At 45.1% G+C, this 18,736-nt stretch overlaps 1 protein-coding gene across 1 annotated transcript in view; it reads left to right on the forward strand.

Moving 5' to 3' along the window:
- GABBR2 (gamma-aminobutyric acid type B receptor subunit 2) overlaps positions 1–18,736 on the forward strand; it is a 304,115-nt gene that overhangs the window by 160,834 nt on the left and 124,545 nt on the right. Inside the window, exons 5-6 of the mRNA XM_036433225.2 lie at positions 7,789–7,854; positions 13,637–13,837. Of these exons, the coding sequence (XP_036289118.1) occupies positions 7,789–7,854; positions 13,637–13,837 (267 nt within the window). The remainder of the gene's footprint in view (positions 1–7,788; positions 7,855–13,636; positions 13,838–18,736) is intronic.

Below are 18,736 nucleotides of genomic sequence, written 5' to 3' on the forward strand. Positions count from 1 at the left end.
CAAAAATAGATACTATAATAATAGTTATTGAATATATAAATCTAAATTTCTTTAACAGAGCCAAAGAACTAGATGCGTTTGAAAAAATAAATGGGTGCTAAACTCCTGGTCTTACATAGGAGAGGGTCTCCAAAGAGACCATTTCACTCACGAGTTTCATAATTAGAGAAATATAAGCTAAAGAAGACTTAGAGTAACTTAATGGTAAATACACTATAATGCAAACAGAAGCTTCTGAAACATGGAAGATAAAAACAAAGAAAATCTAGCCCATGTATTGAAAAACAGCAAGTAGATGTGAAAATTACAAAATAAAAAAAGATAATTGCTGATCAAATATAATCATCCTGACCATAAATTCGAATTGGTCAAACTCCATATTAAAAGGCAAAGACTTTCCGATTGTGCTTTGAAGAGGTAATTGTAGCTATTTACAACAGAACGACACAGAAAGGTCAAAGGTAAAAGGTTGGACAAAGGTACAGTATACCAAGCAAACCAAAATGAAACAAGAATCCCAGTGTTCATATTCGCGCAAAGCCAATACAAGGTTCAGGTGTTAAGGAGAGTCATTTTCTATAAATAAGGGTACAATTCACCAAGAGAATAATACACTCATGGGCCATTATTGCTCTAAATTGCATCTCACTGAAATATATAAAGAAAAGCCTGTAAAAATACAAAGGGGAATTGATAAAAACACGAAAGTATTGAAAGCCATAACATCTCTGTGTGTGTGTGTGTGTGTGTGTGTGTGTGTGTGCACGCGCGCGCGCTCCTTGGGCAGATCACCCAAGCAAAAATAAGCATAGAGGGACTGAATAATGAAATTAATCAGGCTGATTTAGCAGCTAAGAATCTAAAGAAAGTCAGGAAATAAAACCATCTCTGTGTGATGAAGACCCCAGGTGGTTAAGCTCATTCTGGGCTTGTTCCAAACAGGGGCCTTTAGTATTAACCGCTGCCAGACCTGACTGGAAGGCCATCCCAGGCTGCCCCTGGGTATTTCCATGGCATGGCTTTGGGCCTTGTGGGGGAGGGCGCCAGGCTTCTGTTCAGTTCAATTGCTTTATTCGCCTTCCCCTGAGCAGCCCCAACCCTGCTCATTCAGGATTTATATTACAGGAAAATCTCCTTATTTTATAAATTAGCTGATTAGCAGCTTTAATTCTATCTGCAATGTTAATTCCCTTTTGCCGTGTCACATGGCTTATTCACAGGTCCTGGCAATTAGAACATGCCTATCTGTGGGGGGCCGTTATTCTGCCTGTCACTAGATAACCGCAAAGATAGGCCTTGAGGTAGACTGTTCCCCGCTTTGCTCCATGGGAGAGCGCTAGTGGGAATTCTAGCCCCACCCCAGAGGCCAAGCACCTGGCCTGCCTATCTGAAAATGCAGTTGGTACAAGAACCCTGAGGGGACACAAAGCTAGAATAAATATTGTGCATCTTCCCAGCAGGCAAGTTTTGCTCAGAGATGTGGGAAGAAAAAGCATTATTTCTATCTTAAGATAAACATAGATACATTATTAGAATGCTAAGTATACATGAATTTTTAAAATAAAGTAATAAACTTTAAAGAAATCCATGCTTTGCCAGTGGGCTGTCCTGGGCTATTCCCTCTTCACTCCCTTTCTTTGGCATATGTCCCCTGCTTCTCTGTCTTTAGGGACATTTCTGGTGAGGAAAAAAAGGTCTAAGAAAGACTAATTTTAGCTAAATATAAGAGAGAACTCATTCTGATGTGGAATCAGTTTGTCAGAGCCAGGAGTGACTTTGGAAAACATCTAGGCTGACTCTCTCAGGCTTACCCCACGCCATAGCTAGACAGACCCCTATCTCAGTGCCCACGGCCCCTGGTCAGGCCACTCCCCCAGCCTGCATCATGACCAGCCTATTCTAGCTCAGCTGCCCGGAGGCTCATAGCACCTCAGCCCTTTCTAGGACATCCAACAAGGTTTGACTGGATTTTTTCAACAGCCCATTAGGATAGTTAGAGTGGGTCTGTGCTGTGCCCTTGAGGATCAGGAAGCTATTGAACGAGGGTGGAAACAGAAGCACAGGTGGCAGAAGATGCTACAATACATACCCAGAGGTCAATGTCAAGTCAATCTTGACCTTCTAGCAGGATCCACACTCCTGCCACAGGGAAGACAGAGCAGGATGGCCTCTACTTTTCTGCTCTTTAATGCACAACTGCTATTGTGATGTCTCAGGATTGCATTGGCCACTCGGGTCCTTTTACTCCACAGTTGCAGGACTTGTCTCCATGAGTTGTCGCTGCAGACTGGACGCTGAGCTCCTGCAGCTCTGGCCTGGTGGGCTTGGCCTTCTTAGCCTGGGAGGCACTGTATGGGAGGGAGTGGTCAAGTGTCAGGCTCTGGAGCCAGACACGCCTGGGGTCGAGGTCTGCACAACCACTTCCTACCCGGGTATCTTAGTCTAGAAAGGGAGCCTGAGATTCTTGTGAAAATGATTTAATGAGAGTGTGCTCTGGAGAAGGGGAGAGAAGCAGGATGAGGCTAGAAGGGAGCTAGCCAGAATGTGTATGGGTGAAGACCCAGTTAGCGCGGCCCCACAGGGTCTCTGGAGCATAGCCTGCACTACAGAGCTGGGCTCACCTTTCAGCGAAGGGGCTGGGGTTTTATGTGTGTGTGTCAGTCACTGGCTGCCGTGGAGGGTGAGGCCTGGCATAGCCTTCTAAAGCTGGGAAGCTCCTCTCCTTAGCTGAGAAGGGAGCGAGCTCTTAGCAGCCCACCCTCACTACAGAGCTCGGAGGTGTGTGCCAGTCCTGAGGAGGGAATTCAGCAGGACCAATGGCATCTGCCCCACCTGGGCAACTCTCGATTTGGGAGCCTCAGTTTGCTGGTGAAACTTTCCAGAGTGGGCATAATAATACAATAATAGCACCTACCTCCTAGGCTGAGACTGATGCACTACTTAGCATAAATGCCAGAAGGAACTCAGGAATTGTCATTTATTTTGACTTTGCTAGACCCCTGCAAATGGGTGTTTTTTAATTGGGTCATCCTTCTTAAATGTCACTTTTGTGTGTATATGTGTGATTTTAGCTCCCTTCAAGGGTCTCAGAGACAAAGGGATTCTAGAAAACGAGATTGGCCTAGGAAAAAGAAAAGGAAATCCACCCAGAGTTTTGGCCTCCCACCCCTCCAAGCCATAGCCATTTCCTTCCATTTTTGCCCCTTCTTTTGGCTTCTTGAGGGCTTGAACATATGTCTCCATTATGGTCTGCAACCTTAGATCTAGCCATTTGAGAAGAAGTTGTCATTTGTCCAATCTCAGGTTAACTACTTATACTCACACGGCGCCTTGCAGAATCAAGGGTCCATGGAAGGGCTGGGACCTCTGCCATGTTCTAGGTTCTCTGTAACATCACAGCCATCTCTGTCACTCTCATCCTCAGGGACATTTAACTCTCCTCCCCTATATCCTGCTCCCCCAAACTGTCCCCAAGCTCTTTCCACTCCTGAGGAGAGTGTGCTCATACCCGGGAGAGGGTGCTCATACCCGGGAGAGGGTGCTCATACCCAGGAGAGGGTGCTCATACCCAGGAGAGGGTGCTCATACCCAGGAGAGTGTGCTCATACCCAGGAGAGGGTGCTCATACCCGGGAGAGGGTGCTCATACCCGGGAGAGGGTGCTCATACCCGGGAGAGGGTGCTCATACCCAGGAGAGTGTGCTCATACCCGGGAGAGTGTGCTCATACCCGGGAGAGGGTGCTCATACCCAGGAGAGTGTGCTCATACCCGGGAGAGGGTGCTCATACCCGGGAGAGGGTGCTCATACCCGGGAGAGGGTGCTCATACCCGGGAGAGGGTGCTCATACCCAGGAGAGGGTGCTCATACCCGGGAGAGGGTGCTCATACCCGGGAGAGGGTGCTCATACCCGGGAGAGGGTGCTCATACCTCTTCCACTCTCTGGACTTTCAGGAAAAGAAGCTAGTTTTGCAGCATTTAGAAGCATGATTCTGGAACTTTTGTGAGAGCATATTAGGAGTGTTTAAACCCTGTGAGATCCCCCAAATCCAAAACCTTTGCCCAAATCCTGAGTCTTTCAATACATTGCTGCACCTGAAAGACAAACCAGGTATATCATGCTTTTCATACCCACAGGACCACTCCTTATGCACCTACCCTACTTTGAGAAGTAACATCCTCTTCATACTGTGCTCCAGGCCCCAGTAAGGATCCCAGCCCAGTCACATCTCTGTTTGTCCTCTACCCAACCCCGGATCCCAGCTTCCAGCTGCACTGGGTGCTGCCTTGTTCTCTTTCCTCCCAGACTCTGGAACATCATACCCTCTCTTACTCACTGTCTAGAGTCAGAAAGGTGTGAATATCTTCCTGTATCAAACATAAACCTGCTCTGGATGGGATCTTTTTCTCAGGGTACTCTGATGATCAGGGAGCACCAAGGAAAGACCATTGGTTTCAGGGTGCTGTGCAGTCTTGGTGGAAGTCTTTTGCCTCTCTGGGAAGAGGTTAACGAGATCACTGATCCCCTGGGCCCCATCTAGTCCTAAGCATCTAGGAGCACAGATCAAGCAATCTGTCCAACTTGATTGTCAAGGCAACAGAGATACTAAATGGTCCACAAATAGCAAAGCTGGTTATTTATCTGACAGCAAGTGGCCAGGTGGTCAGCTACGAAGATGTGGGTCCCTTGGTCCATTCCAGAAATTGACATGGTGAACCCAATCAGTGTCTAGTCCCTAGGCTAACAGGATAAAGGTGCAATGATGATATCAGCTGCTGAATAACTAGTATGGACAAGGCTTTGTGCTTGATGCATCCAATACATATGTATTGATATATATGCTATGACTTGTGCTGGGAGTTAGGAACCCAGAGATGAATCAAGTTATCCTCAGTCTGGTGGGAAAGATGGACAAGTAAGTTGTCTTGTGCCATGATAGAGTGCTCTGGGCCCATGGAGGAATAAATGGCCATCAAGACTGATGGGACAGAGATGGCCTCTCTGAGTAGGGGTGCCTGAGCTAAGGCATGAAGAGTGGGTGAGTAGCCACTGTCCAAGCCGAATGAGTGGGGTTGGAGGGAAAGACTTTCTAGATGGATTAGCTTACAGAAAAAAAGGGGGGGATAGAATGGGAAAATGAATGAATGAACAAACGAACTAATAGCAGATCTGCAGGTAGTTCATTCTTGCTGCTGTGGAGGAGTAGTAAGAAGTGAGGACTAGTGAGAAATGAGACTGAAAAATGTGCAGGAGTCAGTTGGTAAATAATCTTAAGTGCTCTACTGAAGAGCTCAGAGATTGCCCTATAAAGCTCAGGGAGCCGTGAAAAGATTTTACAAGATCACATTTGAATCTTGGAATGATTCTGTGGATACATTGGTGGGTGGGGCAGGACTAAAGGCAGGGATCAGGGTGGGAGGCTGCTGTGGTTCACCAATAGGGAATGATGGTGGCTAAACCCAGGGCTGTGGGGCTGGAGGACAGGGATAATTTGAGAGTTATGAGCAGACAGAACCAACAGGCCCTGGTTATGGCTTGGATGAAGAAAGAGGAGTGAATCTAAGGTGACTGCCAAGTTTCCCAGCTCGGGGGTGGGCGGTTGGCAACCCCAGTCTCAGAGCTGGACAGCACAGGAGGAGGAATGGGCTTGCTGGGAAAGATGATGAGTCCATTTTCGGTCATAGCGAGCCTGAAGTGCCTGGGAGAACCCGAGGAGATATCCAGTGGGCAGCTGGAAAAATGTATCTGGGTTGGACTGAGAGATTTTGGAATTCACAGCACACAGAGTGGGGGTCATGAATGAGGTTGCCCAGGGAAAGTGATGTGGGCAGAACTGAGGGAAACACCAGAATTTAGGGATGGACAGAAAGATGGGGAACTGATTCTGAGTGGGAGTAACCAGGAGGTAGGAAGGGACCAGGAGAAAACATCATGGAAGCCAACAGGTGGGTTCCATATCATGAATCCTGCAGCCACTTGCAAGGTAGGTAGCATTATCTCTCCTTCAGAGATGGGGTAATTGACATTATCTCTCCTCAGAGATGAGGAAATTGAGGCTTCAAGAGAGTAAAACTCAGGATCTTGCAGCTGGTCAGTGATGGAGCTGGGATCTGAACCAAGGCCTGTCTAATTGCAAAATCCAATAAGCTGTTTCTATATCATGTTTAGCAACACAGGGCTTGGCACAAGTAGATGTTCCATAAATGTTTGCTGGGTGGATACTGTTAGCAACAAGAAATGCTAAAAGATTTCCACAACAAGCAGAAAGACCCTGAGTGTGCCCGGGAGCATGTCCACAAAGCGGAAACGGCTTAGAACTTTTTATAGCATCGCAGACATGGTGATGACCAAGGCTGGCCTTCCTTCAACTGCTCTGTTAATGATCTTTTAAAGTCCTTTCAGAGCAAGTGGGTTGTTTTTTTTTCTTCTTCTTTCCATTCTTGCTTGCAAACGAAGGATGATTTTAGAATCCAAGCCTTTTTTATTTTGCTAAAGTGCATGATGAGTAAAATGGTCTCCCAGTCAGCACTTTCCAATTTTGAAAGATGCTAAAAACTGATATTTAAAAGCATGCTTCCCTTCTTTATGCTTCAAAGGGTCTTGAGGCCTGTTGGAGAGTACAGGAGGAACAGTGGGAAGGTAGCACCACCTGCAAGGCTGGCCTCACCTCACCGCAGGAGGCAGGAAGTGACGGGGGAGTGACGGGGGAGGGGACGGGCATGCAGGCCAGGACCCAGCTGGTCTGGTGACTGCCCAGCACGGCCTCCTTCAGCCTCTTCTCTATGGGCAAGGCCCAGCCTGGGTCCTCACTCCCTGGAAAGCAACCAAGAACCCCTTCCCCTGACCTGAGAGGGGGCATCAGAGAATAAATGTTTGTTAATAATGAGTCACAGAAGCTGCTGTACAACTTATACCTATTAACATTGGTATAATGAGATACTACATTGAAATAATGAGATAATAAATAAGCATTTATAGAGCATTCGAATATAGATTTTCCTTTGAAATGAAGATGGACCAGAGGAAGGTTTTAAAACTAATACTAGATAGTATTTATTGGACAGTTACTATGTGTCAAGAGCCGAGTTAAGCACTTCATAAGGATTGTCTCATTTAGTGCCCTCAGCAACCCTTACAGTAGGTATCACCATTATCCACAATTTGCAGATCAGGAAATTGAGGCTACAAAGGAAAAAAGGTGCCACCTGCGGCCACCCTTAAAGCCTGTTGGTAGAGCTGGTATTTGAACAAAGCTCAGAACTCAGACTCTGAAACTTGATTGGGAAGCTTTGTGGATTCCAGGAAGGTAGAAAAGTCTAGAATAAAGGGTAGAATAAAGGGTAGGAGGGGAGGGAAGGGGTGGCTCAGCTGGGTCTCATATCTCATTTGTGCAAACACCATCCTGGGGACCGAGGAAGCTCTCTTCCCTCCTCTGGCCTCAGTTTCCCTGCATGTGCAGTGCAGAAGATTAGACAATTTCTGCACCCTGCAGAGTTTGGAGGAGAGCAGCGGAGAGGCCAAGGCCCCTTAGAGCTGTCAGCGTTAGCCTCCAGCCTGTGCAGACTTATCCTGCTGCTTGCCCATGAGACCAGGGAGGGCTATAGCAGGAACCAAGGGAAAGTTGGCCCCAAAGAGGGCCAGAGAATCTGAGGTCTCCCTGCCTGCCCTGCTCAGGCAGAGCTCTTGGCTTGGAGCCTCGGGTGCATGAACATTCTCTGCCCTCAGCCTCAAGCACTCTAGGGTGTGCCTTCATTCACTCACCTTTATGTACCTGTCCTTCTGTCCACAGGGCAATGATGTGAGGATCATCCTGGGCCAGTTTGACCAGCATATGGCAGCAAAAGTGTTCTGTTGTGTAAGTAAAACTTTGGTCATGTCTTTGTGTCTTTGGGAAATTTCACGAAGTTTTTTCTCAGACTCATTCTCACTACCTAGTCGATGAGCGAGGTCCTAGGATTGGAGTCTAGAAGCAAAAGTTTTACTCTCACTGTTCTTTCTTCTTTTTATGGAGCTAAAACCCCAGGGCTCAGAACATGCCGTCATAGGAGGAACCAGTGACCATCGCTTACCAAATCCACTGCCTAACCTGTTGTGTAAGCCCTGTCTGCTGATCCTAAGTCTTCTTGACTCAGCCATGCTCACTAGAGGCCTGTAGTGTGCACTGTGCAGAGGAAGATATCATTTACAGGGCAAGGCTGAGCTGCTTCAGACTCCTCCCTGCCCTCTAAGCAAGGCTCAGAGTCTTAGCTTTGGCGTTAACTGTCTATTCATTATCAGCCCCTGAATCCTTTACAATTGTCAGGTGTGTGACAGGTGACAAAGTACTTTTTTTATACCTTATCTCATTGAATCTGTCCAATAACCAAACGAAGCAACTATCACTAGCTCATTTTATAGGAGAGGAAATAGAGGCTCAGAGAGCAACGGGGGCTTTTCAAAAGCTCTCTGCCAGTTCATGGCAGAACTGAGGTTCATTTCTATTCACGTGATTACCCATTGAATCCTCTTTTTTCCACTTGAGGTTCTAACCTAAGTATATATAGGAGTTCTAACACAGGAACTAAGTCTTTCCATTTTAATTTCCTGGCTCCCCTTGTCTGCCGTGAGACAGGAGAAAGGTCAGCAGAATGAGAACCCAGTTATGTGAGTCATCAGCGACCCACTAAGCTCTTCCTCTTAGACTGAGGTTAATGTGGGTATAGTCTCTAGTGTTGGCCACAGGCCTCTATTTCCTTGAACTTTTGTCAGTAAGTTGAGTAAAATTATAAAAAGCAGCATGTAGGGACTTTAGAAGTTGTGATGTATGTAGGATGACAGAGTTGGGGTGCAAAGAACCATAACGGGCTGGAACATTTGGTTAAATCCACGATGATTAAATGTAGTAGTCCTAACAATAGGCTATATTAGAACAAATCAAGCCGCCTAAGTCCAGGGAAGTAGAGGCATAACTGAGGAGCACTGTGTGTTGAGAACAGAGACATTGGGGTATTTGTTGACTTCAAGGTTAGTGTAAGCACAGCTGCCAAGGGAGTCACGGTGACCAGACTGCGTGTCCACACTCAGGGTGGTTGGTCCCTCTGCTCTGTGCTGGACAGACTCTGCCTAGGATGTCCAGCTCAGCTCCTGGTGCCTGTTTCAGAACAGATGCAGGAACTAGGAGCAAGAGAGAGGCGTAGCTGGATGCCACAGTTGCACAGCAATATTTCATCCTGAAGGCCCAGGAGCAAAGCAAGAACTGCCTGATTATCTCCCGAAATCCCAGGGAGGAAGGAGAAGATCCGAGGCTGACATTTCAGGAGATTCTGGGCGGCGCTGAGAGCTCTGGAGTCTGTCTCTTGGGCTTGAACCCTTGCTCTGCTGCTTGGTTACTGAATTTGGTCTTGTCGTCACTTTCTGAGCCTGATTTCTCACCTGTGAAGTGGAGATAATAATGACATCTGTCTCATAGCATTGTGGTGAAGAGTAAATGAGCAGAAACACTGCATAGCACCTGATGGATTCAGGGAGCCCTCAGCAAATGCCAGGGGTTTTGTCATGGAAGGTCTCGGATGTCTAAAGGACTGCCCGTGTGCGGGAGAGTTTACTAACTGATGGACTATACAAGGTGGTATTAAGCATCCTCTGTATCAGTTAAGGATAACAAGTGGTTATTTCATATGAAAATCTAAGGATAAACATGAGAAAAAATTTAAAAACAGCAAATTGATTTAATACATTGTATTTCAGAAATCATAAAACCTTAAACATTTACCACATAGGGTCCAGAAATGGCCGATTTTGGAAAGGAAAATAATTGGAGATGTGCTCTCTTTCAGGGAAAATGCTGCCCTCCTGCCCCCCCCCCCCAATATCCCCAGGTCTTGAAAGCAGCTGGCACATGATGGGTAATAACTCCAGAAATGTAAATTTTAATAAAGATGGTCAATATAGGCACCGCACTGAGTACTGGCCACCTCCTATTTGCAAGAAATGCAATAAACCTCATGTTCTGATCTGAGCCAAACTCGAGCTCAGGCATGACTGTGATTTCACTCTGTGCCATGCACTGGGCTTATTTTCTGAGTAGCATTTCCAGCCGTGGCTGGCTTTGCTTCAGAACAGGTGGTGTGGCTGTCTCTCTCCTGACCCAGAGCCCCAGGCCTTTCACATGGCATGGGACACCACCCCACCTTCTCACCCCATCTTCTCTTTCCTCCTATTGGGTTTTGGTACTTTCAGATGGACCTTCCCTTAGAGTCTTTGATGGCTGCTTTGCTCGTGCAGGAGTTTCTCAGAGGTCTGGGGTGGATGTTTATTCCATGTGTCAGACTCTCAGATGGATCTGCCCTCCAGCCGTGCAGTCTCATCTGGTTAGGAAGGAGTTCTCTGGCAGGTCTGGAAGGTCCTGAGGGGAGTCTACTCGGTGTCTTCACAATGGATCAAGACTGGGGTGTGTGATGGAGGGGTGGGGTTTGCCGCTCAGAGCAGAGATCCACACAGAGAGCCTTCCCGCCCATGTCGGGGTCAGAGCACACACCGCATGGAAACATTGCGTCCCTGCCATCCAAATGCCGCAGTGCAAACTTTGCAGCATGTTGCTGTGTTCTTGAGATTGGAACTGCCACCCAGTGGGCGAGCAGGCTCCAGCAAATGTAAGGCCTATTTATAGCCCCGTGGCAAAATGTTCATTCTGGCTCCAGCACAGTCCAAGCATGGCATGGTGCTTTTGTCTTCTCCCTCCTTGGTGGTCTGGTGTCAATTCTCCAGCACTCTGACTCGGGTTCTGGTTTTAGCTCTGCCAGCTGTGCGACCTCGGGCAGGTCAATTTGTATCTTTAATTCCTGGCTGCCTCATCTCTAAAATGGAAGTAATGATCTCTGACCCATCAGCCTCATGGGGTTGTCAAGAGGCTTAAATAAAGCCACCGAAGGGAGACCATCGTCCCAACTATTAACTGCTTTACTGACATGAGGATTTCTAACAGCATTTTAGTGAATTATAATATTATAGGGAAATTAGGTGCCCAGTGTACAAATTCGTGCACCTTGAAAGGAACTGTGGGCCTTGAGGCTGCAGTAGGCATAGGGGCTAGTCTTGGCCCATCCTTCACGCCCCTCACCTGGCCCCTCCTGCGGTAGGCCCACCCCTGCCACCCCACCTCCCCACCTCTGACTTCTGTTTGCCTGCAGCCCCACTCCTGCTGCTGCTCCCATGTGCTGACGGTGTAGAGCCATTGGGGCTGATGCCAGCAGCAAGTGCAAACAGGGCTGGTGCTGTCAGTGAGTGTGAGCAGGGCCGGTGCCGGCAGCAGGTGCTTGCACTGGGCCGGACAGTGGCACGTGGGAGCAAAGAATTTCACCCGATGACAGAGGCTCACTTCGATGACAGAGGCTCACCCCGAAGACAGAGACTGATTCTCCATCTTGGTCTGGTGCCCCCACTTACCTGCTCCACCATCCTGCTGCAGCCAACTCCCACCATGTTTTGCACATGCCCCCTGGTGGTCAGCACACATCATAGCACTGGTTGTTCAGTTGTTCTGCCATTCAGTCTATTTGCATATTAGCCTTTTATTATATAGGATGTCCTTCTTATATGAGTAGGAGAGAAGGCAAAAGAAATATTAATAAAATAAGAAATGGGATTTTTTAAAAAATTTCTCATCATGGTTCACTGTCTATAGTTAATAGGAATCAACCCAGTGATATGGGCTTTGCTTTCCACAGGCTGTAGACGAGAAATGCGAGGCCCATGATGTTATTTGCTAGTTAAGAGCTGGTGTGGGGCAAAGAATCTAGAGCTGCTTGACTGGAATCTTCCCCCCCCCCCCCAAAAGTCAGGTAGAACATTTCTTATTTTCGTAAAATAGACTAATGTTCTAAACAAAGTGTGGTTCACTCACATGGACTAAACTTCTGTTTTCTGGGACAGTCACTCACAAGGAGCAATTCCAAATGGGACGGTAGCAGGTCAAGAGCTCTAACTGTGAGGCTCCTGGCTTCCTGCTCAGGGCTGCCTCTAAAGTATCACATGGGCTCTGTCCTCAGAGAGTAATGATGTCTGACTAGAAGAACTCCTCCTATCCTTACTCTGTATTTATTGACTCTTATTTAATGTACATTCCTAATAAGTGGGCTATCTTCTTGCCTCAATGTGTTAAGAGTCAGAAGGCTTCCAAAAGTTTCGTTTTTGTTTTATTTTTCTAAAAATAGAAGGGAATTTAAAAAAAAAAAAAAGTGGACTCTGCATCTACTTAGAAACTTCTTTCTGGACCCAATTTTGATGGCACATCACATTCCGGCATAGTAGAATTTTCTGGGTGCATCTAACCTATCAAAAAGCATGTTTTTCCTGATCTAAAATCATCACAATAAGAACCAAAGCCACCCTAGCTGATTTGACTCAGTGAATAGAGCATTGGCCTGTTGACCAAAGGATCCTGGGTTCAGTTTCGGTCAAGGGCACGTACCTCGGTTGCAGTCCCCTCCCCAGCCTGGCCATGGTCAGGGTGTGTGCAGAAGGCAACTAAACGATGTGTTTCTCTCCCGTTGATATTTCACTCTGTCTCTCCCTCTCTCTTCCATTCTTTCTATAATCAATGGAAAAATATCCTCAGGTAAGGATTAAAAAATTACAACAATAACAACAAAACATCAAAGCCAAATAGAGGTCCCGTAGAACAGTCTGTTGGGTTTTTTTTTTTTTGGTTTTTTTTTTAATGGTAGGAAGGCAGTGTGGTTTCGCAGCATAATAGTCAGCAGATCTAGATTCTGGACTGACTTTTCTCCTGGCTCTGTGACCTTGAGAAAGTGACTTTCTGACTCTGATTTTTAGTTTTCTCAAACGAGAATAATAAAGTCAGACCTGAACACCTTAAAGGATGAACATGAATGACAAATGAGATGTATGTAAAGCATACAAATGCAAGGGACTTTTTTTAGGATTGAATTTATGTACATGAAACTTTGGGTGAAGATTCAGAGAGACTGCTCAGTTTGCCAAGAGGCATCTTATATAAATTGCACACTTAGATTACATTTTCCTAGCCCCTTGCAAAATTGCTCCCCCGGGTTGTGTTTTAAGATTTTGATCTCAGCTTTTAGTAAAGAGCTATACCAAGATAGCCTTATGAAATCTGTTTGTTATAGGGATGCTGTTGATACCATGCTAGCTAATACAAGACATTTTTTTTTTTTTAGTGTTAATGTCTAGAAAACATTTGTTTCCCTGAACAACTGGTCTGTTTTCTCTTTGTTGATAATGAGAGCTATGCAGATAATCTTATTGTCATTTTTTCTTGGGCTGCCAGGAAGTTCCTGGTGAAATATACAAGTTATTATGTGTAGTATTGGAAATTTGGACAACTGGTCTATGTTCTGTTCTCTTTACCTCTTATAAACATTTTTCAGGTCCTTATGCTTTAATTTTTATTCAGTGTTAAATATTCTGTTATACACATTATCTATAAATTATCTTGGATCCCTTGACAGATAGCATATAATAGAAAAATTAACAAATCCTCTGATAAGAGGAGGCCTGAGCTCCTGCCATCTCCCCCTAAACCAACACACACAGCATATACACCTCTCTCACAGAGCACAAAGCCTTGAACAAATGTGTAATTCTTGGTGCCTTCATGGTCAACCCATCTGTTGCAGGCATATGAGGAGAACATGTACGGCAGCAAATACCAGTGGATCATCCCGGGCTGGTATGAGCCTTTCTGGTGGGAGCAGGTGCATACAGAGGCCAACTCATCCCGTTGTCTCCGGAAGAATCTCCTTACTGCCATGGAGGGCTACATGGGTGTGGACTTTGAACCCCTGAGCTCCAAGCAGATCAAGACCATCTCAGGAAAGGTCAGTGCCTTTGTCTGTCCATCTCAGCCCCCAAATCTCCTTTGATCATTTTATCTGATTATGTTGGCAGAAAGTGCCCTTTACTGTGTGTCACTGGACTTCTCTGAGCGTCACATCTATTAAATGGGAGTAGCCATCCATCCACCGCATGCCCCGCTAGGAAACGGGGAGCATCAAATAGGGTAAGGGTGTTTTCTAAGCTCATAACACAGTGTTCATGCAAGAGGTGGAGTTGTGACCTGTACAGTACCAGCTACAAGTGTTGCCTCTGAGACTCTGCTATAGTTTTATCCTGTGCCCCTCAGACCGGGAATATCGTTTCTCAGTCACACCGATGCTCCTGTCAACCCAGAGAAGAAAGTCTCTCAAGTAGACTTGGGGAAACATGTGCTGCAGACCGACCAGATTGGTTTGAACCTCAATTTTGCCACTTACCAGCTATGATCTTGAACTTGAGTTCTCTGAGCCACTGTTCCGTCTTTTGTATAATAGTAGTAAAAATATCCCCCTCTGGCGTTAAAAAGGAGGATTGATAGCAGATTGTGCAAGATGGCTATCTGATACTTCATGGTGTCTGATACTTCAGTGCTGTCATAACTGGGAGGAGGACCTAGGCAGGGTGCTTAAGTTGGGGCCTCCATATGTTCTCACTAGGTGTTCTGAACCCCTGACTTGATTGTCCAGTAGGGCTGTGAGGGACTCAGGCAATATAGCATATGTAAAGCATTTCATAATTGCATACATGTTCTGTATCAGTGTGAGTATTATCAAGAATCTGGTGATGACAGTCCTGGTGAAGATGGTAACACTCTTCTCTCAATTTTAACTACTAGCCAAAATTCAATACAGCAGTGCACATAATTCTTTTCTGTCTTCTCAGAACTCAGATCGTTAAATTCTATACTCAGCTCCAGAATTCTTACAGACCCGGTTTCATTTAAAGAACAAACTTGGTGTAAAGTAAAATATATATGTATTATTTTATCCATTATTTAATCTCAATTGGGGCCAATTCTATAAGAATTGTTTATTGATTTGTCAAGAAAATGCCAAATCATTAGGATACATTTTATAAACAACTCTAGATCATGCTGGCACCTGAGAGACCCTAGAAAAATACTCTGGTTAGGAAAGGTTGAAAGAAAAATTTTTATACCAAAATCAATGAGTATATAAAAAGGTTTTGAGATGCTGAATAAATGAGTAGAAACAACTCATTATATTTCAGCAAGTGTTATTATTAAAAGTGTCAATGTTTGTACTTTATTAGAAGATAACTGGTGCAAAATGTATAAAATTTTGAGGAAAATACAAAAACTAAGGGGGAAAATTATACGCAGGAAGACAGTGTAATAATTAAACTTAGAAACTTAAGGAAACCAAATAATTACACATGTGATTGTAAAGCCAAGTGGGAGGTGCGGGCCTCAGCTGTCATCTTCAGGAGCATGGATGTGTCCCCAGGCAGGCGAGCCCTGATATAAGCTGTGCACAGGAATGCATTTCGAGAAGATAATTTTTTACAGTGTTCCCCATAGAAAATATTTTGACTTTATACAAAATCATTTCCCAGGTCAATGACTTTCCTTTTTTATTTTTGATTTAGGAAGGGAGAAGGCTGGTGAGGAGGCTGACCTTACCCCTCTATTGCTATGCCTGTGAATGGGCCGCCTTGGGGCTATCCCTGGGGCTGTACATTTCATCCCAGTGTGGGAACTGACTCCTGGGCCTCTCAGGACAGAACAGTGCCATGGGAGCAAAGTCAGGCTCCCAGCTTGAGGCTGCTTCCAAAATCCCAGGAGGCAAAGTCTTTGAGGCAAGAGATAGCATTTGTTACATTGTCCAGACAGAGGTTACAAGACGATTGAAGTTACACAGGGACATCTGTAGCCTTTTTGCCTCTTAGAATCAGAAGCCTTCGAGATCGCCTAGAAAACATGTAGACAAGCCTCCTATCAGATTTTGAGATCCTTCCAGTACAAAAGACCCACTATTTCTGCCTTAATATCCCCTACTGGTCCTTTAGTCAGTGACCACATCCTAGAAGAATCCCTAGTACAAACTAAACCTGTCCCTCCAGTTGTAACTCACAGGTTCCATGCCTGGGACTAAGGACAAAATCTAAGGGAGTGCCAAAAACCTCAATAATCAAGATTAAAAATAAGAAATGAAATATTTTTTAAAATTCAAAATTAATGCAAAATCCCATGATGAACAAAAATCACAATTTTAATGTAAGAAAAGATTCTCAGGACCAGTATTAGGGTGAGCTAAGTGATTTGTCACATGATTATAGGATTGAATCTTGTCTTTATTTAAAATGTTGATATTTTGTTCATCATAGACTTTTTTGCATTTGTTTTTATTTATTAAAATATTATTTATCTTGACTACTTAGGGTTTTAGCTCCCTCTTAAATTCTACACTGGAAGGAAGTACCTCGTTTGCCAACTCTCATCCTGGCCCTAAGCAAGATGTATCTGTAAAGCCCCTTCCTGAGCTCAGCCATCCTTCATACTTGCTCTTGCTGAACGCTCTCTCCCCAGGTGTAAGACCTGGAATTCATAAAGCATTCCTATTTGTGGTCTGACCACAAGCCAGCTTCCCCAACCAGCCTCAAAAGTCTACAGTCAAAGGAAGTTCTAGAGAGTTGAGAAATGTTTCTTGAATTTGAATTTGCATCTTACGTGACTGCTGGGGATGATGATCAGGCTGCTGGGTTGATGCCTGTATTTTGGGGTTCCATCAGTGTCCATGGAGACAAACCTGTGTAGAACCAACTATTCCAAGTCAGTGGGCTCTTGCCATTCTCATTATTTACATATAGGGAAGCCAAGACACAGAAGGGACACCCCCAAGTTCTCTGTAGTAGGTTGAGTAGTGACTCCTAAAAAGATACGTCTAGAGCCTAACACTTGGAACCTGTGGACATGATCTTATTTCTAAAAAATGGTCTTTGAAGACTTAATTAACTTAAGGATCTTGAGATAACATTATTCATGATTACCTGGGTAGGCCCTAAATCCCATAACAAGAGTCCTCATACAAGAAAGGCAGAGGACATTTGTGGCATGGAGAAGGCCACATGAAGACAGAGGCAGAGACTGAAGTTGATGCATCTGCAAGACAAAGAGCATCAAGGATTGCTGGCAGGCACCAGAGCCAGGAGAGGGCCAGAAAGAATTATCCCTCAGAGCCTCCAGAGGGAACCAACCCTGCCAACACCTTAGTTTCAGACTTCTGGTTTCCAGAAATGTGAGAGAATAAATTTCTGTTGTTTTAAACCATCCGGTTTGTAAAAAGCTATATGGCAGCCCCAGGAAATGGATACAGTCTTCCAGAAGGTCAGGGAAAGATCCAGGACTTTCAACCAGGACTGCCAGTTTTCTCACACTGTGCATCTTCCTATCTACCATGCAATCTCCCTAGACTTGTGACACACTTAGGAACAGAATGCACCTAAATCAGCCTTTTCTATGACATCTCAGCAGCCCCTGTTAATAAGTGGTATAGTAGGAGCATACAGGTTTGGTAATCAGGAGACCTAACAAAAATCCTGACATTTCCACCAATTAATCCACCACCTCAGCTAGTCACTCTCTCTCCCTATGTCTCAGTATTTTTAACTGAAGATGAGAGATTTGGACCACAGAACTCCTGGTGTCCTTTCCAAGCTGAGCCCTCTGTCTATGTAAATGTGGTATTAGGTAATTACAGCAAGATGTATGACACGATTATAATAATACTAAACTCTGGAATCCCCAGGATAAAGATGAATCCTTAGAGAGAAAGTCGCAGAATCAGATGAAACAGTTTTCCCTCTTGGAATGCATTCTCTGAGTTTCCCACTTCCGTACTCCTGTCTCCAGCATCAAGCTGTCCCCAGCTCTCTCATTGACACCCAGATTCCTGGAAGGAGAAATAACAAGTCACAGTCTCCCTCCACAGCACGTTCATTAGTCCCTTCCTATTGGAATTTCCATTGATGGAACAAATATAGACCTAGCTTCTCTGAGCACATTCAGAGCTCAGTCTTCCCAGCCTCACAATGACAGCTTCTGGGCACTTGGTTTGGCACTAATGTCTGGCTTTTTCTCCTTGTTGAGGTTCCATCACCACTCTACTCTCTCAAAGTGACTCTGTGGACACTGATGATTTCCACTGTCAGCTTCCACTTTTCAAAGTCCTATTAGGTTTGTTTCTATGCTTAGCATTTGCTATTCTTGCCAGGTTCATCTGGTTATGGCTCAGCCTTGCCGAGAAGGCCATCTTCCCATTGCAGTTTCCCTGCTGAGACACAGAGCTGGGCCAGGCATCAGATGAAGATGCTCACAGAACCTTGAACTCAGAAGGGACCTCAGAAGAGGCCCTAACACTCTATCAAAGGCACAGGCTCATTATCTGGAAGAGTTTTGTAATGTTTTCTGGCAAGAACTTCTGCAACCACCCGCAAATGCTTACTCAACAAAACTGGAGGAAACAAATATAGTTAGTCCTCAACATAGAGCCAATGACCAAGGAAATGATGCACCTATCTCATTGTCATTGCCATGGGAGCTCCGTGACAAAGAACATGAAGTTTCTATTGATGAGATAATACATAAGAACGTATCTTGCAAAGTGCCAGACACAAAATAGATGCTCAACAAATTGTACTTCTTTTCCTTCTGCAACACAGAAGCCTCAGGAGTAAGAAAAGGGAGTAGTGAGATGGATGATATGTCCATAGCTCATTTATGTGAAGTGAGGAACAGCTGAAGGAATTGGGATTACTTAGAACATCCGTATACCCACCACCCAGGTCAAAAAAAAAAAAAAAGAAAAAAGAAAGAAAATTACCAGCAATTCAAAAGCCATCCTTATGCCCTGTCCCATTCAATATCTATAGCCTAAAGTAAC

This window comes from Pipistrellus kuhlii, unplaced genomic scaffold (genome assembly GCF_014108245.1).
Source record: "Pipistrellus kuhlii isolate mPipKuh1 unplaced genomic scaffold, mPipKuh1.p scaffold_m20_p_12, whole genome shotgun sequence".
In the NCBI taxonomy this organism is placed as follows: domain Eukaryota; kingdom Metazoa; phylum Chordata; class Mammalia; order Chiroptera; family Vespertilionidae; genus Pipistrellus; species Pipistrellus kuhlii.